Consider the following 25750-nt stretch of genomic DNA (forward strand, 5'->3'; position numbering starts at 1 on the left):
CTGAATCCTGGCTTCAGCCTGGCCCAGCCCTGGCTGTTGTGGGCATTCCGGGAGTGAACCAGTGGCCGGAAGAGCTCCCATTCACTCCCTGTCTGCCTCTGTCTCTCTGCCTTTCAAATAAATAAATCTTAGGTTAACTATTTTTTTTTTTTTTTGACAGGCAGAGTGGACAGTGAGAGAGAGAGACAGAGAGAAAGGTCTTCCTTTGCTGTTGGTTCACCCTCCAATGGCCGCCGCGGCCGGCGCGCTGCGGCCGGCGCACAGCGCCTATCCAAAGGCAGGAGCCAGGAGCCAGGTGCTTCTCCTGGTCTCCCATGTGGGTGCAGGGCCCAAGCACTCGGGCCGTCTTCCACTGCCCTCCCTGGCCACAGCAGAGAGCTGGCCTGGAAGAGGGGCAACCGGGACAGAATCCAGCGCCCCGACGGGGACTAGAACCTGGTGTGCTGGCGCCGCAAGGCGGAGGATTAGCCTAGTGAGCCGCGGTGCCGGCCTCGGTTAACTTTTAAAAGTGTTTATGGGGCGTAGTGGGTAAAGCTGCTGCCTGCGACACCAGCATCCCTTATGGGCACCGGTTGAAGTCCCAGCTGCTCCACTGATGCAGCTCTCTGCTGTGGCCTGGGAAAGCAGAGGAAGATGGCCCAGGTCCTTGGGCCCCTGCACCCATGTGGGAGACCTGGGGGAAGCTCCTGGCTCCTGGCTTTGGCCTGGCCCAGCTCTAGCTGTTGCAGCCATCTGGGGAGTGAACCAGCAGATGGAAGATCTCTCTCTCTTTCTCCTTCTGCCTGTGTAACTCTGACTTTCAAATAAATATTTTTTTTAAAAAAAGAGTGTTTTGAGACCCACATGGACAGCTGGTTTCTGCTTTGTTAGTGAGGACCTGAGAGTGAGTGTTTCCAGACTGAACAGGGACCTAGTGACCACGCCTGGGAGGCACTGGGCACCGCACACCTCTCTGACCTCAGAGCTACTAGAAAGAAACAAGTCTCCCACGTTGTAAGACACACACGGGAACATTCCCAACGATGCTTCCCGTGCCCTGGGCCGCGCTAGGGTGAGCGGAAGTCACGCTTCCACCTCTGCTCTTGATCCACTGGGACCCGCACCTGCCAGTGCCAGATGTCAGAAAGCTCGATGAGACGAGAACCAAGGTCGGCCTTGCCCGGGAAGGCCACAGACGCTGGGATTTGTGGCCTTGGCCGAGAACTGGGCAGAGCGACTTCGCCTCCCCTCTTTGTCAGCCTCGATCTCTGTAGCTGCTCCCACGGCAGTGACTCATCCCCATCTCCGACTGCCCACCGCGTATCTCGTTCCAGTTCAGACAGCGGATCAGCCCCTCATCGACAGATACCACGATCACTCTCAACCCCGATCTGCTGAGGCTGAGACAAGAGGTCTGCCTTCTGAGAGTCTATTCTAGGAAGCTGACATCACACACAGTAACCCGGAAGAGCAGCTGCCTCAGGGGCCGGCGTGGTGGCACCGTGGACTAAGCTGCAGCCTGCGATGCCGGCGCACCATCCCACATCGCCAGTTCTCTCCCCAGCTGCTCTGCTTCTGATCCAGCTACCTGCTGATACACCCGGGAGAGCAGCAGCAGATGGCTGCATCCTCGGGCTCCTGGCACCTACATGGGAGACCCAGACGGAGTTTCTGGCCCCCAGCTACGGGCCGGCCATGGGTGCCATCTGGGGAGTGAACCAATGGAGGGAAAAGCTTTCTCTCTGTCACTCTGCCTTCCAAATACATCAATAGATCTTAGCAGCAACAAGATTAGATGCGACAGCACAAGAATTACAAGACCACGAGCCGCTCAGCCGGCCACGTCTGGGCTGTGCCTCCCCGGATTCTTGTACAAAGAGTACAGAATCCTACGGCTTCCACTGGCGTTGCTGGCATCTCTCACAACGCCTGTCCCCACCCAGGCAGGTACCAACCAGGTCCATATGGGAAACAGAGAGGAATCTGAATTCGATCCCACACCAGAGGATCAGGGCTCGAGCCCCTGCTCTGCTTCTGATCCAGCTTCCTAACAAGGCACACCCTGGCAGGCGACAGGTGTTGGTTCAAGGAGTTGGGTCCCTGCCCCCCACCTGGGAGACCTTGACAGAGATCTGAGCTCCTGGCTGTAGCCTGGTCCAGCTCGGGCAGTTGCAGGCTATTCGGGGAGTGAACCAGTGGATGGAAGATGTGTACATGTGAGTGTGTGTGCATCTATGTGTGTGTGCATGTGTTTATGTGTGTCTTGCTCTGCCTTTTGCATGAATAAAAATAAAAAAACATTTAAAAAGTAGCTAGACAAAAACTCTTGAATAACATATTTTTAAAGACTTGTGTGTGAGGGGCCGGCGCTGTGGAATAGCAGGTTAACACCCTGGCCCAAAGCACCGGCATCCCATGTGGGCGCTGGTTTGAGTCCTGCCTGTTCCTCTTCTGATCCAGCTCTCTGCTGTGGCCTGGGATAGCAGTAGAAGACGGCCCAAGTCCTTGGGCCCCTGCACCCATGTGGAAGACTGGAAGAAGCTCCTGGCTCCAGATCAGTGCAGTCATCTGGGAAGTGAACCAGTGGATGGAAGATCTCTCTCTCTCTCTCTGGCTCCCACATTTCTCTGTTAACTCTGCCTTTCTAGTAAAATAAAGAAATCTTAAAAAGAGAGAGAGAGAGACAGAATATGGCATCTGTTCATTTCACACCACCCAGAGAAGGGACAGCAGGCAGGGAGGGCGAAGCAACCAAGGATGCAGTGTTCAGACAAATCCAGGTTCAAATCCCCACTTGTCCATAGCGGACTGTGTCAGCTGTAACTTCTCCAACTGAACAGCTTTGGACACAACACGATGCAGCACAGATGCCCGCCTGAAGTGCACAACGATCCTACCACCACAGAAAAACAGGGTATCTTCTACCCATACTGGCAAAGATAAGAAAGCAACCCTTTATTAATTACCAAAGAATGACTCCTCAGCCCACGTTCCCATCACCCATGATCCCTGGTTCTCTCCTCCTCCGTTGGGTCCAACCACCAGCTGTCCATGTAAACAAAAGGCAAGCATCAACTCCATGAAACACATATTTCCCATGGTAAAGAGAAGGCCGCATTTAAGAGAGGAGAGATGAGCCTAAGGACCAAGGATAGATTCATACTACGGAGGCCAGTGCCAGTCTCCACTTCCATGGTGTCCCCCACGCTGCGTTATTTAGACAGAAAACAGAGCTTAGAGGAAGAGCACTGGGCTGGCACGGCCTCGCTCCCTCCCTCCCCGGCATTTGCACAGCAAACTGCTCGCTGCTGCTTCCCCCGCCTTCCGCGTCCTCAGAGGTCTATCTGATAACAGGAGGATGAGGACCTCTGAGCAGGCCTCCCGTCTCCCGTGACCCTGTGCCACCAAGAAACAAAAACATCCTGGCCGCCCGGGGCTGTTATCAGCGGACAGATGAAGACGGCGGAAGGCAGGGCACCGAGAAGAACGCCTGTGTGATGGAAAGGGAGAGGAAGACAAAGAGCAGAAGGGCCCTCTGTGGTCAGCGCTGTGGCCCTCTGTGGCCCACCCGGGTCTACCTCTGCACACTCCCTGATGCACCTGTCAATCGGCAGGTGCATCCCCTCGGAAAACGCTCTGTTGAACACCCCTCCCCACCCTGTACCCTCCCTGGTGGTCCAGCCTCCTGTTCTCTTGTCGTACTGTTTTATTTTTTTTTTTTTTAAGCCTCGATCTTTAGAGTTGAACATTTCCACCAGCTCAGCCGAGAGACCTGGAAGAACCACAAGGCAAGCACGGTGCCCCCAGCCATGGTCCCCTGGCCGCGGAAGGGCGCTGGGCTCGCTCTCACGCCCCTACCTGGTCTCGCAGCCTCTCCTGGTGGCCCATGATGGCCGTGGCGTGGTGCGGGTACTTCTGCTTCAGGTGCTCCAGGAAGGCCTCTCTTTTCCTGTCCATCTCTGAGGTTTGCATTCCCAGGATTTCTCTGGAACTCCGGGCCCCGCCTAGCGTGTGCCTCCTGGGGATGTTGCGGGAACACTTGGACGAGGACTGCCGGCTGCTCCCGTTAGACGGACGCTCCTTGGTTCTGCGGCATTCCGCATCTTCCGCCGCCGTCACGTGCAGGCCACCGCTCTTTCCTGGTTCTGAAAGAGGCAGAGCAAACGCACTCAGGACTCGGAATCGCGCCCGGGACGTCACGCCTGCAGATGGCCAGGACGACCTGTGGGGGGCGCTACCACAGCGTGGAACGTGCCAAACATTGTGCCTTCTCTTTTTGGAGAAGAACATCCCTGATCCAAACAAATGGGGAAAATTATTCTTTCATAATGAAGATGGAGCAGCAAAAACTCTGGGCCTGGCAGGGTGGCACAGCTGGTTAAGCTGCCGCCTGCAATGCCAGAATCCAGTATTGGAGCACGAGTTCGAGTCCTGGTTGCTCCACTTCTTTTTTCTTTTCTTTCTTTCTTTCTTCCTTCCCCCTCCTCTCCTTCCCCCCTTCTCCCCTTCCCCTCTTCCCTCCTTCCCTCCTCCCTCCCTTCCTATTTATCTTTGAAAACCTGAGTTACAACCTGCTGGTTCACTCCCCAAATAGTTTCCATGGCCAGGGCTGGGCCAGACCAAAGCCAGGAGCAGGGAGCTCCATCCGGATCTCCCATGTACGTGTCAAGGACCCAAACACTTGGGCCACCTTCCCCTGCTTTTCCCAGGCCACAAGCAGGGAACTGGGTCGGAAGTGGAACAGCTGGGAATCATATGGGATGCCAGCACCACAGGCGACAACTTAACCCGTTGTGCTGCAGTACCGGCCCAGTCCTGGCTGCCGCACTTCTGATCCGGCCTCCTGATAACGCCCTTGGAAATGCAGAGGGAGATGTCCCAAGTCCTTGGGCACCTGCCACCCATGTGGGAGCCCCAGATGGCGTTCTAGGCTCCTGGTTCCAACCTGACTCAGCCCTGGCTTTTGTAGCCATCTGGGGAGTAACCCAGAGGATGGAAGAGTTCTGTTTTTCTTTCTCTCTGTAGCTCTGCCTTTCAAATAAATAAATAAATAAATCTGAAAAACAAAAACAACTCTGTAACTTCTGACACCTACCCCGAGGTTATTCAAAGCAAGAGCACTTGGCCAGACTGGTTTTGGGCAAGAAATGGGGTTACTCTTTACGCTCACCTATAATTATAACAACATTAACTCGAGTGATTCTGATTGTGTCTGCACTTTTAATTACAGTTTCATTCCAGTAACCAGATTTTAATGTTCCTATCACCCGAAACAAGCGTCTCATCATCAAGAAGTATCAGCAGCCGTCATCCTGCGCGGACGGCAGCTCACTGGCAGGTGAACACCCAGCAAGGCGGGTGCCCCGGGGGGGCAGAAGCCAGGCAAACACACCAACAGCAGCAGCGGTCACGGGCAGCGTCATGGGTCCAAGGTGGAGGCTGAGACACCCCTCACCCACGGCGGACTCCACCCAGGCAGCACGGTGAAGCCGAGAGCTGTGTGGGGGTTGGACAGCCTTGACCCAGAGCGACTGCCTCTGAGAAGCCTTGCCGGGCTGAGAACGGATCAGTAAAGGCGCACGGTGTCAGTGTCTAGAGTACATGCCCTGCTTCCGGGATCCCGGACCCGTGGGAGGGCTCCACCTCAAGGAGAAATGACAGCCATGTGCCTAAAAGGCCGAATTAGCTAAGGAGAGCATTTGGTGTGACGGTCAGGCTGCACCCACATCAGAAAGTCCAGGTTCAAGTCCTGGCTCCGCCCCTGACTCCAGCTCCCTGCTCATGCACACCTCGGGGGGCAGCAGGTGATGGCTCGAGTACCTGGGTCCCTGCCCCCCTCGTGGGAGACCTGGATGGAGTTCCAGGCTCCCGGCTTTGGACTAGCCCAGCCTCGGCTCTTTGGGGGCATTTGGGGAATGAACCAGTAGATGGACAACAACTCTCTCTCTCTCTCTCTCTCTCTCTCTCCTGCAGCCTCGCCCACTGGATTCCCTGGAAAAAGCACGCAGACGGACCGAGGGACTCCTACCTCAATTTTAGCCTCAGAACACAAAGGTTGTGTCTCTCAGCCTCATGTTCTTCACAAAGAGACCAAGGGCGGCTGGAACAGCATCAGAGATACAAACAGCCTTCTATCTCTAAATCATTTCACTGGATTCTAACATCTTTTTCCCCAATGATGATATATTGGCCAATTATTTATCTTTAGAAATGCAGAGAGGAGTGGGTGTTTGGCTTGGTGGTTAAGAGGCCTCCTGGAATGTCCTGGGATGCTCCCACCCTATGGCAGAGTGCACGGGTTCAAGGCCAGGCTCTGCCCCTGATTCCAGCTTCCTGCTCACGCGCACCCGGGGAGGCAGCAGCGATGGTGCACATCTTTGGGTCGCTGACCCCTTCAGGGGAGACCTGACCTGGGCTGGACCTGGCCACGGAGAGCCTTTCAGAAGGAGAGACCTCTTTGTCCCTCTATCGCTCTGCATCTCAAATTTTAAAAATGTGGTGCAGAAAAATACGATTCAAGGTTTGCCAGCTCTGCTCATTTGCAGCCAGATAGACACAGAAGCAAACGTCTATCTCCTAACATAACACAACAGGTGTCCCGAGCTCCACTACAAGTCCGTTCCCTGAAAGCAATGCCCCCAGCAGTTTCCCGCTCCTTTGCCTCTTGAGTCCAGAACTCCAGGCACAGACACCCTGGACAACGCGGGCACAGGAAATGGATTCTCCTCCTGCTGGCTTTCTGTTCCGGTCCTCCCACCCTGGATGAGTGTTTTGGGAATAATTCTTGCTTACCCTTCACTTCTCATTAGGCTGCTAATTCTAGCCTCTCTATCAGGCCCCGAGGAGGAAAAACATCACCGACTCGGTCAATTCTACTTTTCGGGAGCTTCCGCAATTCGTTTAGAAGGGGAAGAAGGTAGCCGGCGCCGCGGCTCACTAGGCTAATCCTCCGCCTTGCGGCGCCGGCACACCAGGTTCTAGTCCCGATCGGGGCACCGGATTCTGTCCCGGTTGCCCCTCTTCCAGGCCAGCTCTCTGCTGTGGCCAGGGAGTGCAGTGGAGGATGGCCCAAGTGCTTGGGCCCTGCACCCCATGGGAGACCAGGAGAAGTACCTGGCTCCTGCCATCGGATCAGCGCAGTGCGCCAGCCGCAGCGGCCATTGGAGGATGAACCAACGGCAAAAGGAAGACCTTTCTCTCTTTCTCTCTCTCACTGTCCACTCTGCCTGTCAAAAAAAAAAAAAAAAAGGAGGGGGGGGAAGAAGGCAGAAATATCGGCTAAAGCAATGCTAGGGACTAACTGTAGCGTATCCATCGACACTGCCTTTCTAATACACAGGCTGTCTTTTTCCAGGGTCTCTTCCTTAGTCATACAGAAGTAACAGGATCTGTGGACCAAAGCTACAAGTAGAAAATACCACACCCCAGGCTGATATAATGCAATCTAAAGAGGCTTAACTTCATCCTCCGATAGTGCTGTGCACGCATTTCATAGAAGCCCAAACTGTTGTATATTGGATTTCACACTGCTAATTAAGCGGCATTTTTAAGATGACTTTTACCACCCATAAAATAATATTTTTTTTTTCATTGCCCTGGCCAGGCTGGCATTAGGGCGCAGAGGTTTAAGCTGCTACCTGCAGCGCCAGCATCCCACGTGAGTGCCGGTTCAAGTCCTGGCTGCTCCACTTCTGATCCAGCTCCCTGCTGATGTGCCTGGGAAAGCAGCGGAAGACGGCCCAAGTGCCTGGGCACCTGTCACCCATGCAGAAGACCCGGATGGAGCTCCAGGCTCTAGTTTGGGCCATTGCAGCTATTTGAGATATAAACCAAAGTACCTGTAGTTAGTGGGGGAGGGAGGCCCCATGCACGCCCAACCCCCCCGCCCTGTCCTGCCTGCCTCTGGTCCCAGCCCCAGCCCCAGCCACCTGCTCGGCTTTCAGCGGCCTCGCGCCCTTTGCACAAAACCTCCTCACAGGCAGCCTGGTCACCTGAGCCTGCTCCCCACTGAGGGTCAGCTCCTCCCACGGCCCAGGCACAAGTGACAACTCCCCGACTCTGTGGTCTTCCAGCAGGACAACCAAGGACAACCAAGCTGGGGCACGGTGGGGACCAGAGCGAGAGCCGGGGGAAGACTCCAAGGCAGAATCCCACAGGCGTGGAGCCCCGGAGCCCAGGCCCGCCGGCCCCTCCCCACACACACCAACACAGCACAATGACCCGGGGTGGAGGAACCCCACCACGCGGAGACACACACAAGCCTGCTCCTTGTTCGCAACGCCTTTGGGGCTAGGACTCAATCCCGGGTGCGTGCACTGCTGGCTATTCTGGGAGCCCTCGGAGGCTGGAGCACCAAGGCCAGGCTCCTGCCACGCCCACCGGAGAAAGGGGCCCTGTTTCCTCTTCCTGCCCCTCCCAGCCGCTGCATGGGCTGCAGGGCAAAGAGCAAACAGGAGCTCAAAGCTAGGAACAGAGCTTCAAACATCCCCTGGGGAAGATGCCTGGGGCCGGTCCAGGCAGGAAGGCCAGGGACACGCCTCTGTGTCCCAGAGGGCTCCCCTGCTGGAGGGCAAAAGTTAGAGACAGACAGGTGGGGCACCCCACCGGCCAGGGAGCTGCCAGGGCCAGCTTCTACGCCTGGCCCCAGCGACTCTGCCTGGGTAAGCTGAGCCCTGGCATCCCACGCTGCTGGCTGCCAAGGGCCGGCCATGGTGCTGACCGCAGGTGCCTTGACATTTCATTCCTAGGTCAAGAGTCCCTGGGCATAGACTCTCAGGGAAGGCAGCCTCACTTTGTTTCTTTTTTTAGGATTTATTTATTTATCTGAAAGGCAGAGTGACAGAGAGAGGGAGAGACAGAAAGAAGACAGAGAGATTGTCCATCCGAGGGGTCACTCCTCCAAATGGCCTCTAATGGCCAGGGCTGGGCCAGACCTAAGCCAAGAGCCTAGAACACACCCCCTGGGGCCCCTGTGTGGTGCAGCAGCCCAGGCACTTGGGCCATCTTCACCTGTATTCCTAGGCACAGCTGCTGGATCAGGACTGGGGCAGCCAGGACTCAAACCAGCACCCATATGGGAAGCCAGTGTCACAGGTGGTGGCTCAGCCTGCCAGGCCTCACTCTCGATGGTGCTACTGGGGAGCTGCTCAGAGACCCAGCTTTTTAACATCCCAGGTCGTCCGGCCTCTCTGGACCTTCCACAGCAGAACCTGTCTATGTGTTTGAACCAGAACTCCCTGTGGCGGCACATGCGAGCAAGGTGCATGCTCCAGCCCCCCTCCATCTATCTGGGCATCTATCTGGTCATTGCAGCCAGTGCAAGGCAAGCAGAAGCCACAGAGGTCACCTTCACGCCTGGCCGCTGGACTTCCCAAATGACCTCCCATGCTCTCTGTCTTCTCTCTGTCCGGGATGAACACAAAGGACCCAGAAGAAGCCTGTGGTGTGCTGGGCACGGCACAGCGACTGGACGGGGAGCCCCAGTGAGCCCCCCAGGGGACACAGCCGGCCCAAATCCTCCCCTTGCTCTCCAGGAAGGGTTAACCTTGATGAAGCAAAGGCACCGAGGTTGGGGGATTGTCACAGTGATGAACCTGTCTGACTATATATGTGTTCTGTTGGGGGTCTCCCACTGATATCATAAAATCACCATGGTGTACAAATTGGCACAGAAATTACTGCTGACCCAAGGTCATTACATTCCTTATGGAATTCAAATGCCGGTGTTGTAGCACAGTGGGTTAAGCCACCACCTTTGAGGTCAGTATCCTGTCCGATCACTGGTTCTTCGAGGCGTGGATGCTCTACTTCTTCTTTCTTTTTTTTTTATATTTATTTGACAGGTAGTTATAGACAGTGAGAGAGAGACAGAGAGAAAGGTCTTCCCTCTATTGGTTCACTCCCCAAATGGCCACTACGGCTGGCGCGCTGCACCGATCTGAAGCCAGGAGCCGGGTGCTTCTCCTGGTCTCCCATACGGGTGCAGGGCCCAAGCACTTGGGCCATCCTCCACTGCCTTCCCGGGCCACAGCAGAGAGCTGGCCTGGAAGAGGGGCAACTGGGACAGAATCCGGCGCCCCAACCAGGACTAGAACCCGGTGTGCCAGTGCCGCAGGTGGAGGATTAGCCTAGTGAGCCGCGGTACCGGCCTCACATGCATTTTCAATGAACTTTCTTCCTACACTACAAATGTCACCTAGTGGTAAGTACGCTGATGGACAAAACACAGCAAGGAGATGGATACCAACAGGGCTATTTTAATTTATTTTTACACTTTTACTTATTTATTTGAAAGGCAGAATGAGACAGAAGGAGAGACGGAGAGAGATCTTCCATGTGCAGGTTCACTTCCCAAATGCCCACCACAGCTGAGACTGGGCCAGGCTGAAGCAGGGGCCTGGAACTCCAGCTGAGTCTCCCTCTTGGGTGACAGGGACCCAAGCGCTTAGGCCATCTTCCACCACCTCCCAGGCGCTTCAGCAGGGAGCTGGGTCAGAAGTGGAGCAGGCGGGACTCGCACCAGGCACTCCCACGTGGGATGTGTGCGTCCCGGGCAGCGCTTCCCCTGCAGGGCTACATTAGGGCAGACTTCCAGCATGGCCCTGTGCGTCTGTGATTCCCCAGGGATGGGGAGGCAGACAGGTGGGCGGACACACGGCACCTGTACAGAGTTCAGAGGTAAAGCAGACCTCCGGGGGCGCCTGTGGGCAGACACATCCATCCCAGGGACACAGACACAGCCTATGCTCCAGGACTACGCTGAGTGGCTCCCGCCCACTAGGGGCATGGGACACAGGTTCAAATTCCACCGACAGGTAAGAGTACCCACTGTGCAAGGTGCACTACGCGGCTGTGCTCTTCTGCACGCGCACGCGTTTCCTGCTGGCCTGGCTCTGCAGCCCTGGAGCCCCACTCCAAACCATCAGCGCCCTTTTGTCGACCCCTTTTTATTTGAAAGGCTGAGTGACGGGGGACAGCACTGTGGCACAGCAGGTTAAGCCTGCTGCCGGCATCCCATATGGGTGCCACTTCTTGTCCCAGCTGCTCCAACTTCCAATCCAGCTCCCTGCTAATGCACCTGGGAAAGCAGCAGAAGATGGCCCAAGGGCTTAGGCCCCTGCACCCACGTGGGAGGCCAAGAAGAAGCTCCTGGCTCCTGGCTCCGGCCTGGCCCAGCTCCGGCCATTGCAGCCATCTGGGGAGTGAACCAGAAGATGGAAGACCTCTACCCTGGTTCTCCCTTAGTCTCTGTAACTTTTTCAAAAATAAAAAACAAATAGTAACAAGTAATCCATGTTCATGAAGCCTAGTATTCTTGGTGCCCTGTGCTCAGGGCAGCTACAAGGGAGGCCCCCACACAGACGCTCCCCATTCCTGGAAGGGAGCACCGAGCCCAGGCTGGTCCCTCCTGGCCTCACCTGGGAACCCCTGTGAGCCCAGGCTGGCCCCTCCTGGCCTCACCTGGGAACCCCTGTGAGCCCAGACTGGCCCCTCCGGGCCTCACCTGGGAACCCCTGTGAGCCCAGGCTGGCCCCTCCCGGCCTCACCTGGGAACCCCTGTGAGCCCAGGCTGGCCCCTCCCGGCCTCACCTGGGAACCCCTGTGAGCCCAGGCTGGTCCCTCTGGGTTGCGTCTTGCCGGGCAGGCCAGACCTTGAGTCCCTGCAGCAGGACCCTGGCTTGACCTAGGGGTGTGGAGTCATCTCTCCCAGGTCCTCTCTGGACCCCAGCCCCCCGCCGCCCCACCTCCTACCCGGAGTGCCCTGCTCTGAACACACAGGCTGACCCCTTCCTTGCTGGCGCGGGTGTGTCTGGCTTCTGTCTGCATTTCCAGTGTGGGTGACTCACACGGCTCACTTCCCTTCCCATCTTACACACACACACACACACACACACACACACACACACCCCTCTCTTCCCCTGTGCACAGCCCCTGCTCCCACGCACAGCCCAGCACCCGAGCACGCACCCCCACCGCCTTTTGTTCCTCGCTGTCCCCTGGATGAACCTGGGGCGGTTTCTGATGCTGCTGACTCAGGGCGGGGGCGGGGGCAGCATCATGGACCCTGGAGGAGTCCCGCGCCAGCCCTGGGAGCCCCACTGGCTAAATGTCCTGGGCACAACACAAAGCTGTTGGAAATCCCCCCTGGAAAGCACAGACGACCAATAACGCAGTGGAAAGGAGAAACCGCCTACCAGAAGTGGCCCCAAACAACTCCCAACTTTTCAAAGACAGCCCCAAGTCACGGGCAGGGTTCTGTCCATCACGCGGAGGTCCCACAGATAACACAAAACCGGCCCTGGACGCGGCGACCTCGCCTGGTGGCAAAGCTCCCTGCTCCCCAGGGCTGGGGCTCGCGAGAACATGGTGCCACGCCTGTTGCCTGAGGGATGTGGAGTCGTCTGAGGGCAGAGATACAGTTCCTCACCGACCATTTCCCCGGGCGGCAACCGCGCCACCCCCGCCGCTGCCGGAGGAAAAGTCAAGCCCCGGAGACCCCCGGCGCTCCCCCGCTCCGCAGGACGCACAGCCGCCGCCAAGCCCCGGCCCGGGAGGCGCGGGCGCCCCGGCGGCACGGCACAGCCATAGCCAGGGCGATGCGCCCCGGAACGCGCCGGCCACTCACCCTGCGGCGCAGGCGGCGCGCGGTGCGCCCAGCGAGGAGGGCGCGGCTCGCCGCCCCGGCTCTCGGGCTCTGCCATTGTCCCTGGCCCGCGCGCGGCGCAGGATCCGCGCGCCTCCTTGCAACTCGAGCGGCGCAGTCCCGAATGCTCCCGGAAAGCGCTGGAAGCCGGCCCGGGCTGGGGGAGGAGGGGACGGGGCGAAACCCCACCCCGAACAGGCTCCCGCGCCCAGGGAAGCTGCATTCCAGGCCTGACGCCGCCGCGGCTGCTGCTGCTGCTGCGCCGGGTGCCCCGGGGCCGTCCCCGCCCCTGCGCATAGGCCCCCGGGGACCTAGCTCCGGAGGCGGGGGCGGCGCCCGCTGCGCGCCCACGGGCGGGGAAGGCCCCGGCAGGTGAGGCCCGGCCCGGCCCCGCGCCCCTCTCCCAGTGCCTGCGGAGGCCAGGCGCGGGGCGCCCCGGCAGCCCGCCGCGCACCCTCCAGAGGTGAGCGAGCACAGCCGAAGTTTGTGGCGCGTGGTCTGCGAGGAGGTGGCGCGAAGTGCCCGGCTCGGGAAGCTGCGATTCCAAGTTTTCCCTGTTCGCCTGCGCCTTCGCTACTCCCCTTCCCCCAGCACAGGGACGCACGCACACCGTGCACACCACACACTCATGCACACACGGACCCCCACACGCGCACTTACGCACACACACACACACACACACAAACATGCCCCCTAACCCCGGATCTGAAACGCGAAGCAGTCAATCCACCACCGCATGGCTCTGGTTAACGACTTCAAAAACTTTTCAAAGGCGGTTAAAATGCCGACCCCTGAATGGCCGGCGACCCGTGCGTGCCTCACTCTCTCCTTCTAAACCACCTACAAATATTTATCCTGCTCTCTACCCTGGCCTTGACCAACTGGCGAATTTCCCAGAAAGTGAAATGAGGAGGCACGACTTCCACAAAAGATGGGAAGAATGGGAAACCAATAACGTGAGCTCTGTTGCAGGTAGAAAAGAACACCGGACCACAACTAGTAACACACGTGTGGCTTTTTAAAAAGATTTATTTATTGGAATGGCAGAGCGAGTGAGAGAGAGAGAGAGATCCTCTGTTGGTTCACTCACCAAATGCCTGTCAAATGTGGACCAGGCTGAAGCCAGGAGTCAGGCACTGCACCCTGGTCTCTAAGCACCTGAGCCATCACCCGCTCTGCCTGCCCAGGTGCGGATCCTTACCAGAGACAGGGCTCAGGCTGGGCACTCTGATGGAGGAGGCATCTAGCTTCACCTGCTACTCCCCAAGCAGCGGCCCCATTATTTAAGGGAAGAAAGGCCATCGAGAGCTTGCTGACCACGCCCTGACCACCCGGCTGGCCACTCCGGCAAGGGAGCTGCCAGGTTACGACCGCAAGTCCCCCGAGTGTTTCGCCACGCCATTTAAGATACACATGCAGGAGCGCCTGCAGGACAGAGCCTACAGACCCAAAGGAAAGCAGTCGTCCCCAGGGGGTGAGCTACAGTCCTCGACTGACCAGACTGTCTTGAAACCAAGCAGGTTGGTGGAGAATCTTCCAGAAGATTAAGGCAGTGCACCACAGGGAGCTGGGGCTCAAGGTCTCTGTGACTTTGGAACACTGTCACCTGGTAACCTCGCTTACAGAAGGAAGTAAACTTGCACAGCTTCTGTGCTGGGCGCCTGCAGGCAAACACCGCAGGAGCCTCAGCCGTACGGAAGGTTCCAGAAGATTCCAGAAGGAACCGTCAGCGGTGTCCAGGCCCTTGGGTGTGTTCAGAGGATCCTGAGTCAGATTTTTGTACAGCTGTTGTGTGGCCGTCTACACAGGCAGAGGGGGAGGGGCTGGGAGGGGAGAGAAAGAGGGGGATCCCAGGTCCTGAGCCTACAGCAGCTCCTGTCACCTAACGGGGCACAGAGCAAACCCTCCTCCCATTATGGAGCAGTGAAGGAGCCGGCAAAGGCAGGGGCAGGGTGATGGCAGCAGCACCCTGCCTGGGGCCCTCCCGGCTGGCTCAAGGCAGGCAGAAGAGCCCACCCTTGGTGCAAAGACAGGCTGCACTCCCTGAGTTGTTTGGAGAGTGTCAAAGCAGAGCCTCAGGCCTCTCTTGCCCCAGGTCCAGGACTCCCAGTTTCCAGACAGCCCAAGCTCCTCCACTGACCCCATGCCCAAGCTTCCGGGACACTCCCCTCCCCCTGGGGCCACACAGCCTAGAATGCTCCAACCACGGAACGCGTGTTGTCTGAAATGCTCCAACTTTTGGGCCATTCTGCAGGGAGACGCTCCTAGGAGCCTGGTTCCCAGGGCCCAGGAGCTGAAAACAGTTGGAGCCTCCCAGGGGGGCATGGGTCCCTCCCCCCAAGAGAGCCCTTCCTAACAACCTCGGGTCAACCTCCAGTTCCTCGGAAAACCGTAGGTGTCTCTGCCATTGACGTGAACCTAGGGATCCAGAGCACTGTGAAGAATACGACTTTTGCCGATGCTGTCACTGTGCAAACACTATTGGAACTCGAAGGACATGGTGGGTTGGGACGTAACTTAATTTCTGGCTTTACAAATTGCTGTGACGACTCCATCTGCCTTCAGTACTGCCCTCTGTGAGTTGCACCAGGAGAGCGGGGGGAACTTGAACTTTGATATGCTTCCCATCATATAAAGAGCTGCAGTAGGCCGGCGCCGCGGCTCAATAGGCTAATCCTCCACCTTGCGGCGCCGGCACACTGGGTTCTAGTCCCGGTCGGGGCACCGGATTCTGTCCCGGTTGCCCCTCTTCCAGGCCAGCTCTCTGCTGTGGCCCGGGAGTGCAGTGGAGGATGGCCCAGGTGCTTGGGCCCTGCACCCCATGGGAGACCAGGAAAAGCACCTGGATCCTGGCTCCTGCCATCAGATCAGCGCGGTGCGCCGGCTGCAGCGGCGGCCATTGGAGGGTGAACCAACGGCAAAAGGAAGACCTTTCTCTCTCTGTCTCTCTCTCTCACTGTCCACTCTGCCTGTCCAAAAAAAAAAAAAAAAAAAAAAAAAAAAAAAAAGAGCTGCAGTAGTGACACCAGGGAGCTGCAGGGCCAACTTGGCTTCTGTTAGCGAGACAGGTGCGGGGCTATTTCCTGGTCCGTGGTCCCGCAGGTTACAACTCAAGGTTTAAACTGACCTCACACCCAAAGAATGTGTCATCGAAAAGGAAAGAAGAGGAATGAGAAAAACAAGTGCTAGAAGGCAAAGGTGATGTTTCCCTCACAGGCGGGTGACCTAGTACACTGCTGGGGTATTTCAAGATGCATTTGAAAGGAAAAGTTATAGAAAGAGTGGGGAGGGGGAGAGAGAGGGGGAGAGATTTCATTCTACCGACTGGTTCACTCCCAAAATGATTGCAGCAACCAGGGCTGGTCCACGCTGAAGCCAGGAGCCAGGAACTCCATCCTGGTCTCCCAACTGGGTGGCAGGGGTCCAGGCACTTGGTCCATCCTCTGCTGCCTTTCCCAGGTGCATCAGCAGGGAGCTGGACCAGAAGTGGAGCAGCCGGGACTCAAATCGGAGCTCAAATAGGCTGCTGGTGGCGTCACAGGCAGTGACTTACCCCCCACCCTGCCACAACACCAGCCCCCATCCTTGGTTTTGGTAAAGCAACTTAAATGTCACCATGACACCCAAGACTCATAAACAACTGGCGATGACGCTTTAATTACAGGGCTGTGGGACACATGCCCACTCCTTTGTGCGAGTCTGTGTGGAGAAGAGATGTCGCTAGAAGGCAGCCAAGTGAAAATAACAGGACGCACGTCTCCCGTGTCCCTTCCAAACCTTACACTCTGTCGAGAACAAGATGGCTTCCAACGGGCCGACATTAGGGCACACACACAAATGCTTCACACTTGCCTAAATGCTTAACATGCACACTGCTCAAAACCAAACCAAAACGGAGGGAAAACCCAACAAGTCCACCCAGCGGGGCCTCGGGCTGGCTGGGCACCTCAGCCCTGTTTCTGAGGTGGCGGCTGCCACACGTCCGTCACAGAGAAAGGACTCCCAGCACATGGGAGGTGTTTCCTCCAAGGTTGCTGCTGACGGCGACGCGTCAGGTGGCGGGGGTGACATTATCCTTAAAAATAAACCAGGCCGCTTGGCAGGGAGGAAGGGGACACTATTAATAATTACAGCTGGGTGACACGGAATCAGGACTGTCCCCGGGAAGGCAGCCCAGATGGCCACTTCTGTGCAATCCCAGATATGCAGCCCCCACCCCCCATCTGCCCTGCCATACTCCTCGGGTTTCCAAGTGCACAGTGAACACCCACGCTGAGAGTCCCGGCAAAGATCCCGTAAGAATTTCAAACATTAATGAACACCAAGCTGTGAGGCTCACCACAGCCGGGCTGCGAGTCCACCAACAATTGCACATCTAAGCAAGAAGTCTGGGCTACAGGTGTGATGCACTTCGGTACGGTTCATCCGTCAGAAACAGAACTGTCCTGGCCATGCTAGGATCCCGGGTCTCCCCACCAGATAGCCATGTGCGGCTCTGCCACTCCCTCCCTCCAATGGCCCCTTCCCTGGCTCCTCTGGCTTGGTGCTTAAGACACCATCGCCGGCACAGGAGAACTTGACCTTCATTTCTGGCTCCAGCTCTTGACCACAGCTTCCTACTGATGTGAACGCTGGAAGGCGGCAGTCACAGCTCAAGTAACGGGGTCCCTGTTACCATGTGGGAGACCCCAGATGAGCTCCAAGCTTCGGTCACTGCAGGTGTATGGGGGAGTGAACCAGCACATGGGCGAGAGCTCGCTCTAAGTAAAAATCATCCTCATTATCATCATCATCATCAGCCCAGTGGCTCCAAGGAGAGCCTGCCGATCAAGAAGTGAGGTGGCCAAGGGCCAGTCACGTGTCCCCACTTGGAGATCTGGGGAGCCCCCCTGCACCCTGCCCTGCGGATGCAGACATAAAGCGACCCTCTGTGGGGAGCAATCCGGACTGGACTGAGTTACTGGAATTAAGACTTATTCTATGCATCTGCTCTCCCACAATATGGCGCTGGGAGAGAAGTAAACAGCTTCCGCACAGCTGCCTCCAGTTCAACTAATAAACTGTAGGACTTGCTCCTGATTGGAGGAGAGCAGCGTACTCGGCGTGTGGGCAGCCGAGTTAGGATTGGCGGAGGAGGACTATAAAGGAGGAGAGAGACGGCATGCACCAGGAACATCTATGGGGAACATCTATGGGGAACATCTAGCTGAAGGAACACCTGTGCAGCCCCCGAGAAGAGCCGGTCGGCGGTGTGCCGCTCCCCTGCGGAAGTGGGGAATGTGGCCAGGGGGAACTGCCCTTCCACGGAGGTGGAAGGGATAGTAGCCAACCCGGGAAGAACCAGCAGCAAACCCGGGGAGGGCCAAGCAGACAAAAAGAACAGCGCAGGGTCCTGTGTCGTTCCTCCACGAAGAGGGGGAGCGACATAATGGTGCCGTGACTCGGATAGGAAACCTAGGACGGATAGGAAACTTAGGACGGATATGAAACTTAGGAGGGAAGAAACGGGAAGAAGTGGAAAATACCGGAGAGAGAGACTAGCAAAGAGCCTAGGTGCCGGAAGAAGCTATTGAAAGCCTAGGCAGAGACTCGGATATGGACTGTGGGAAAGAAGTTAGGATTGAAAGCGAAAGTGAAAGCTTTCATAGACTCGGATGCGGACTATGGCGGGGAAGCTAGGAGATTGAAAGCGAAAGTGAAACCTGGAGGAGGCTTGGACTCGGATACGGACTGTGGGGAGAGGCCAGGAGAAATGAGGGAGGAATATTGTTGGAAGAAAACTTAGGGAAACATACCGGGTAGAGAAAAATGTTAGGGAGGATGAAGCCGCGAGTGCAGGCCAAGGCGGAGACATAAGCCACCTTGGAATTCTTCAAGTCACCCCGGGGAGCAAGAGGCGAAGATCTGGAACCAGAAGCAGAGACGTGGGCCGCCAGGTTGAAATTCGCCAGGTTAGTCCGGGGAACTTGGACTGAATGCCGGTGGTGGCGGAAACATTCGCGGAAGCCGCCGCGTGCAGAGAGAGCACGGGGCGTGAATAGATAGGGAACGCAGGGCTGGCGCGAGGCCGTGGTGCGGGCGCGAAGTGCGTGGAGACCGCAGAGTGTGCACGCGAAGCCGAGCCGCGCAGAGCTGTGAAGCCGCCGCGGGGCGGGCGCCGGCGGGGCGAGGCGCCGGGAAGCCGCTCAGAGCCGTGAAGCTGCCGTGGGGCGAGGTGCCGAGAAGCAGCCTCGGGCAGGCGCCGGGAAACCGCGGGGATGAGAGAAACAGAAGTTTGGAAGTGGAGTGAGAGAAATGGGAATGTTGGCAGACAGAAGTAAAATGGGAGAAATAGGAATGCCCGGAGATAGAGAAATAGAGAAATAGAAAGGCCTCCCTACAATACAACAATTAGAAGGCTTGGATTCGGTCTGCCCGATTAGTGAGGCGATGAGCACCTGGGCGGCTAGCAGCTTATGCGCCGCAGGTCACCGAAGACAGGCACGAATTAACATCAGTAAGGCCTCCCCACAAAAAGGCAATGAGAAGGCTTGGATTCGGTTTGCCTGATAGGGCTTGTAAGCCCCTGCAGGCTCGACCAGAGCATGCGCTGCAGGGCACCGAACACAGGCACGCATCAGCGCCTAAAAACCTCCTCACAACATGGCGAAGAGAGGACCCGGATTCGGTTTGCCTGATTGATAGGACTTGTAAGAGCCTGTGGCAACTCTAGCAAGTAGAGCAGAGTGTGTGCCGCGGGACACCGAAGACAGGCGCATATCAACGCCAAAAAATAAAAAGAAAGGGGGATCTGTGGGGAGCAATCCGGACTGGACTGAGTTACTGGAATTAAGACTTATTCTATGCATCTGCTCTCCCACAATATGGCGCTGGGAGAGAAGTAAACAGCTTCCGCACAGCTGCCTCCAGTTCAACTAATAAACTGTAGGACTTGCTCCTGATTGGAGGAGAGCAGCGTACTCGGCGTGTGGGCAGCCGAGTTAGGATTGGCGGAGGAGGACTATAAAGGAGGAGAGAGACGGCATGCACCAGGAACATCTATGGGGAACATCTATGGGGAACATCTAGCTGAAGGAACACCTGTGCAGCCCCCGAGAAGAGCCGGTCGGCGGTGTGCCGCTCCCCTGCGGAAGTGGGGAATGTGGCCAGGGGGAACTGCCCTTCCACGGAGGTGGAAGGGATAGTAGCCAACCCGGGAAGAACCAGCAGCAAACCCGGGGAGGGCCGAGCAGACAAAAAGAACAGCGCAGGGTTCAGTGTTGCTCCTCCACGAAGAGGGGGAGCGACACCCTCAAATCCAACATGTGAGCACCGTAGGCACATTTGCCTGCCTTTCAAGGCGGCCCACTGATGTGCTGCTCTGATCTCCTGTCTGTGGGAAAACGCGGTGCTGCCGAGGGAGCCGCCATCTGCAGCACACACCCCTGGGCAGCCGCCTTCCGCTCAGCTCCCTGCTTGCCACAGAGCCGGGCCGGCTTCCGGGGGGTGGCTTGAAGCCCACCCTCTCGCCCCAGACCCAGTGAAGGCAAGGCCTGTTCTGCGGAGGTGCTGGGAGTCCGGTGGGACCCCCCACGAGGGTGGGGGCTCCTGCAGGTGCTCCCCTCCTCACAGGACCCACTGGTGCCATTGCCGACCCTTTCAGGGCAGAGTAGCCAGGGGGTGGGCGTCTGGTGCAGTGGTTAAGATACTGTGTGGTGTGGGGCTGGCCTCGTGGTACAGCGCCAGTTCATAGCCGGCTGCTCTACTTCCGATCCAGCTCCCTGCTTGTGGCCTGGGAAAGTCATTGAAGATGGCCCAGGTGTTGGTCCCTGGACACCCATGTGGGTGAGCTGGATGGAGCTGTGGAGAGGGGCAGGGATTAAGGAGAACCAATCACACTGCCAGAAACACAGGCGCCCTTGTATTTCATGCTCCCCTAGCGCCTCCCTTGTCCCCATTTTTCAGATGAACAAACTGAGTCCCAGAGAGTTGATGAGTCGGGCTCCCTCCTGCCTCTGCGCTCCTCCCCATCCTTCCCCGCCATATGCGTGCTGTAGACATTAGGATCTTTTAGCCTTCTGCCCACCATGGAAGTCAGGCCCCGCTGTGCTAGGTCACCCCTCAATTCTTCCTGTGTCACAATCAGGGGTGGGAGGGGCTAGGTTCTGAAAGCCCTGCCCCCACAACAGTAGAGCCAGAGCTGCTGGTAGGTGGGTGGCGCTGGCAGCTCAGCCACGGGTGTCTCCCAGGAGCCCTGGAGGAGTCCTGGGCTGGGTGCAGGCTGCGCGTAGCCCGGGGCTCCTGGAGGAGGAGGTGGAGATCACCTTGTAGGAATTCTCCCTTCCCCGAGGCCCGGGAAATGCCGTATCTCTGGTCTCCTCCAGCAGGGCTGGGAGACTGGGCTGGTCACTTGCTCCCCTCCCCCACCTAAAAAAAACAAACACACCGGCGAAAGAGTGGACTGCAGGTACATGTGCCCTGGTGCAGGCGTTTCTGACGTCTGTGCATCCAAAAGAGGCCTTCACGAAGGTCGCCCAGGGGCTGGTGCTGTGGGGAAGCCTCCTCCCCCAGTGCCGGCACACACATGGGCACCCGGCCGCGCCACCTCCCATCCAGCTCTATGCTGTGGCCTGGGAAAGCAGTAGAAGATGGCCTAAGTCCTTGGGCCCCTGCACCCACGTGGGAGACCCAGAAGAAGCTGCTGGCTCCTGGCTTCAGATCAGCACAGCTCTGGCCATTGCAGCCATTTGGGGAGTGAACCAGTGGATGGAAGACCTCGCTCTCTGCCTCTCCCTCTCTCTGTGACTCTGCCTCTCAAATAAATAAATAAATAAATAATAAATAAATAAATAAATAAATAAATCGGTCACACCAGATGCATTTGACGCAAAGACTATGCATGGATGTCACGGTGTTTGTTTGTTTTTCCAGCGAAACAGACTTGAGTTTTGATTCTGTTTTCCCACCAACGTTTTGCAGATCCCTGGCCCTGAGACGCACAGGCCCAGCCTTGGTGGCAGGTGGACAGTTTTGTGTGGGAGCCCCGGGCCCCAGCTCCCTACCTCACGCCCTTGTTTTAGTTCTCTGCAGCAGGGGACAGATAGGTGCTTGTGCAGAGCAGAGCACGCAGGTCGCTGGGGGTCGCAGTGCCTTTAGGGGTCAGAGAGCTCAGGGGCCCCTGGAGTCCCTGGGGGCTTGGGGATTGGGTGGGGTGGGGCTGGGGGCTCTGTAGCACTACACCTCCTGGGTCCACGCCCTCAGCTTCCTCCAAGCCCTGCACCCTCAGGTTTCCTGAAACTCTCGACCGCCAATCACGGCTTCACAAGTTCTACCTGCCACTGCCACCCACTACACACTCCCACCCATCCCAATCACCACGTGGAAGCAGCTGACAAGAGTGTGGTCAAGTGGCCCAGAGAGGGACCAGTGATGTTCTCAGGTTGCTCTGGTCACGGCCCCTCCTTGGAAGACAGCTGGGGACACTTCCAGCTGGCACTGTCACAATGACCTGGGTCTGTCCACAGGGCTCTGCTCCGGGCGGTCTTGGTGGGAGAGCCGGAAGGCTTTGGATGTTCCCACGACGCAGGACCATGGGTGCTGAGATGGCCACAGTTCCAGCAAAGGCAGGTTGGGCTGGCCACCGCAGAGGTTGCCAGGATGGCCCAACAGGGACAGTGAGCAAAAGGCGCGGCCATGGAAGCCCGAGGGACAGAGGCAAAGAAGAGCGCTCACAGGAGCAGCAGGTGCAGCAGTCCAGGACCGAGGGGCTCAATCAGGGCCAGCCCCCCTCCCACGGTTTCCCACCAGGGCCCCGTCTGCCTGAGCTACCGCTGTACCAGGCCAGAAGCCCCGGGAAAGCCATTTCCTCCTCCTTGCTACCCTTGCGGACAACAGTAACCCAGCCCATCGGAAGGTTTGCTCCTGGTCACGCGAACCTGTGACAGTCAGAAACTCCCCTGGGGAAATGCACAGAATCACAGTCAAAATAAGTAACAAATCTGTCAGTTCATCTTCAGAACACAGACACACACGGACACGCACTCACATACACATTCACACTCTCACACACTTTCACACTCATACACGTACACACTCATATATACACACCAACACATCCATACACACTCTCACACACACTCATACACACTCATACATACACACTAACACACACACATTCACACTCATTTTCACACACTCATACACACTCATATATACACACCAACACATTCATACACACTCTCACACACACACTCATACACATTCTCACACACACTCATACACACTAATATATACACACTAACACTAATACACACACATTCACACTCACTTTCACACACTCATACACACTCATATATACACACTCATATACACTCATACACAGTCACACACGTATACATACATTCACTCTCACACATTCACACTCACTCATACACACTCATATAAACACAGTAACACACATTCACACACACACATTCTCACACACCCTTACACTCATACACTCACAATTTCATACTCACACACTCATATACACACTAACACACACTCACAAACTCACACACTCACACTCACACACACTCACACACATGCATACACACATGCACACTCATATTGTCACACTCACTCATACACATACTCATATACACACTGACACACTCACACACACTGACACACTTTCACACACTCACACACACAATCACAAGCCAAGATGTCAGCTGCACAGCTCAGAAGTGTCTTCGGGTACTGATTCCTACAGGTGGTTTCTGACGAGTCGCCCCACATTGCGAAGGTGAACCCGTGTTGGGGATGGACCACCTGGCCCAGGGCACCGCTCCCCACCTGTCCACGGTCCATCTTCCCTCGCCACACTGTCTCCATTTCCACGCACACCCACCCACGGGAAAGCGCGGGTCTGTCCTGGTTATGGTGCTGCTAAGGCGTAGCTGTATGCCACAGTGACCTTCTCCCACGTCCAGTGTGGTCAGCACACAGCTCCTAGCAGAGTGGAGCAGGGTGAGCGTGAGGCACTGGGGTTCCATGCTACGTGGGCCCTGCATCCCGTCTGAGCGCCTGGTGGCCCTGACCTGCCTGAGTCCAGTTTCCTGCTCACGGGCACCCCGGGAGGCCACAGCTGACAGCACAGGAGCTCGGGGCCCCGCCACCCACAGTGGAGACCTGGGTTGAGCTCCTGGCTCCTGGCCTTGGCCTGGGCTGGCCCCGGCTGTTGCGAGCATTTGGGGGGTGACCCAGCAGGTGTGAGCTTTGTCTGAATGCCTCTGCTTTCAAATAAATGAAAACACAGAAGTAAGTAATTTCAAAACGGGCTGAGGAGCAAGGCAGCGTGGTCGAAGGAAAAGGAGCTGTTGCAACATACGGAACGCTGTTCGTTCATGGAAGCGTCTCCGGCCTCCTGGGACACTGGCGTTTGGGGAGCCCTGGCTGGGAAGGAGGGTGGCCACGTCGTCTCCCCATCCTCTCGCACCTCCACCCACCCATCTGCTCACACGTGACCAAGTGCTCATTGGCCAATGGTGGATACCCGGATGCTGCAGCTGACGAAGGGAGCCATAGACGGGGCAACTCCAGTTCCCACACCGCTGGAACGCATCTGCCTGTGTGTGCGCCTCTCCCATGAGGCCGTGTGGTTTCTCGGGAAGAGGAACAGCGTCCATTCGTCATCTCTTGGCACACACGGCTGCTGAGTCAGCACTCGGCAGAGACGGGGTTAATGCAGGAATACCAACACAGAGACAAAGAGACCAGGATCAGGACAGCGAGGGAAGGTGGTGTGGTCAGAGAGACTGTGCAGAATTTTGCAAGGCCAATCACATGGGACCCAGCCCGTGCGTTGTGTGGCGGTGCAAGGCCTGGGGAGCAGTGGCTTAGGCGGCAGCAGGGGAGAGATGGCAGAGATGGAGAGCGGGCGGCAGCGACAGGGCACGCACATAAGAGCCACCGTGGAAGGGTCTTGCGCTTCCCATGGGCAATTTAAATTGTGTGCCGCAGGCAAGGAAGGATGCACGGACTGACTCGTGCTTAGACAAGTGGCTCTGCCTGCACACGGGAGGCCGTGTTGGGAGTGGTGAGTCGGGGCTGGCACTGTGGGCAAAGCCGTTGCCTGGGAGGCCAGCATCCCAGGTGAGCGCTGGTTCGAGTCCCGGCTGCTCCACTTCTCATCCAGTCCATTGCTAATGGCCTGGGAAAGCAGTGGAAGATGGCCCAAGTGCTTGGGCCCCTGCACCCATGTGGGAGACCTGAGTGGAGTTCTTGGATCCTGGCTTCAGCCTGGCCCAGCCTGGTCATTACAGTCAATTGGAGAGTGAGCTAGTGGATGGAAGCTCTCTCTCTCTCTCTCTCTCTCTCTAACTCTATTTTAAATAAATAAGTCATAAAAAAGTAATGAGGTGGGGAGCAGTGACCTTGAGAGCTTTAGTAAAAGTTACCCATTCCACACGTGTGCGTCCCGTGGGAGTCAGGGACAAGGTCCCACTGGGCCCCCTCCCCCTCCCACTCTCCATGCATTTGTGGGACTGGCCGGGGGAGACATGGGCAGCCAGAGGCAGCGAACACTACTCATCAACCAAGCGCTGTTTCCTCAAGTCCTCGGCTCAGGCGCAGGCTGTCTCTGCAGCAGGAGGCCAGGCAGGGGTCTGGGAGTTGGTACTTAACCCAGGGCTGAGCCCTGGGGGTTCTCACCTGTCCCCTGCGGGCTATGGGCTGGGCAAGAGAGCCCAGGTACCTGTCAGTGGCCATTCTGAACTGCAGTTCACCTCCTGTGGCTTTTCCGGAGCAGGGCAGTTCCTATCAGGACGACCAGCCGGCTTCCACTGTGAACCAAGACTCCTAACGGAGCCACAGTGTGACAAAAGTTGTTGCTGAGTCAGGGTGGAAGTGGCATCACCGGACGGCATGGCAAGATCGCTTAGGCCTCTCGAGCTCACTCCCCCACGGCGAGAAGGGCAGCTGCTCCGTCCCGCCCCTCAGGGAACTCACACAGGTGCACGGCCTCAATGCCCACAGTGCTCAGAAGGAACGCAAGACACAGGAGCTCAGATCTGCATGCATTTCTTAATGTCGAAAGGATTTTTAAACATTTATTTATTTGAAAGAGTTAGAGGGGAGGAGAGAGGGAGAGGGAGAGGGAGGGGGAGA

At 57.1% G+C, this 25750-nt stretch overlaps 1 protein-coding gene across 20 annotated transcripts in view; it reads right to left on the reverse strand.

Annotated features, from left to right (window-relative positions):
• Positions 1-25750, reverse strand: part of KIAA1217 (KIAA1217 ortholog) — a 657029-nt gene that overhangs the window by 234693 nt on the left and 396586 nt on the right. For 6 of the 20 annotated variants that reach the window (XM_089312457.1, XM_070056126.2, XM_070056123.2 and 3 more), the window contains exons 1-2: positions 12605-12886; positions 3838-4124 (exon numbers count right to left, since the gene is read on the reverse strand). In XM_089312457.1, coding sequence (XP_089168583.1) covers positions 3838-4124; positions 12605-12845 — 528 coding nt within the window. In that variant the 5' untranslated portion in view covers positions 12846-12886. Of the gene's footprint in view, positions 1-3837; positions 4125-12604; positions 12890-25750 lie in introns of those variants that run through there. The other 14 variants (XM_070056129.2, XM_089312459.1, XM_089312460.1 and 11 more) reach the window with 6 other exon arrangements.

This window comes from Oryctolagus cuniculus, chromosome 13 (assembly GCF_051225735.1).
Source record: "Oryctolagus cuniculus isolate XC-2025 breed Fujian yellow rabbit chromosome 13, ASM5122573v1, whole genome shotgun sequence".
In the NCBI taxonomy this organism is placed as follows: domain Eukaryota; kingdom Metazoa; phylum Chordata; class Mammalia; order Lagomorpha; family Leporidae; genus Oryctolagus; species Oryctolagus cuniculus.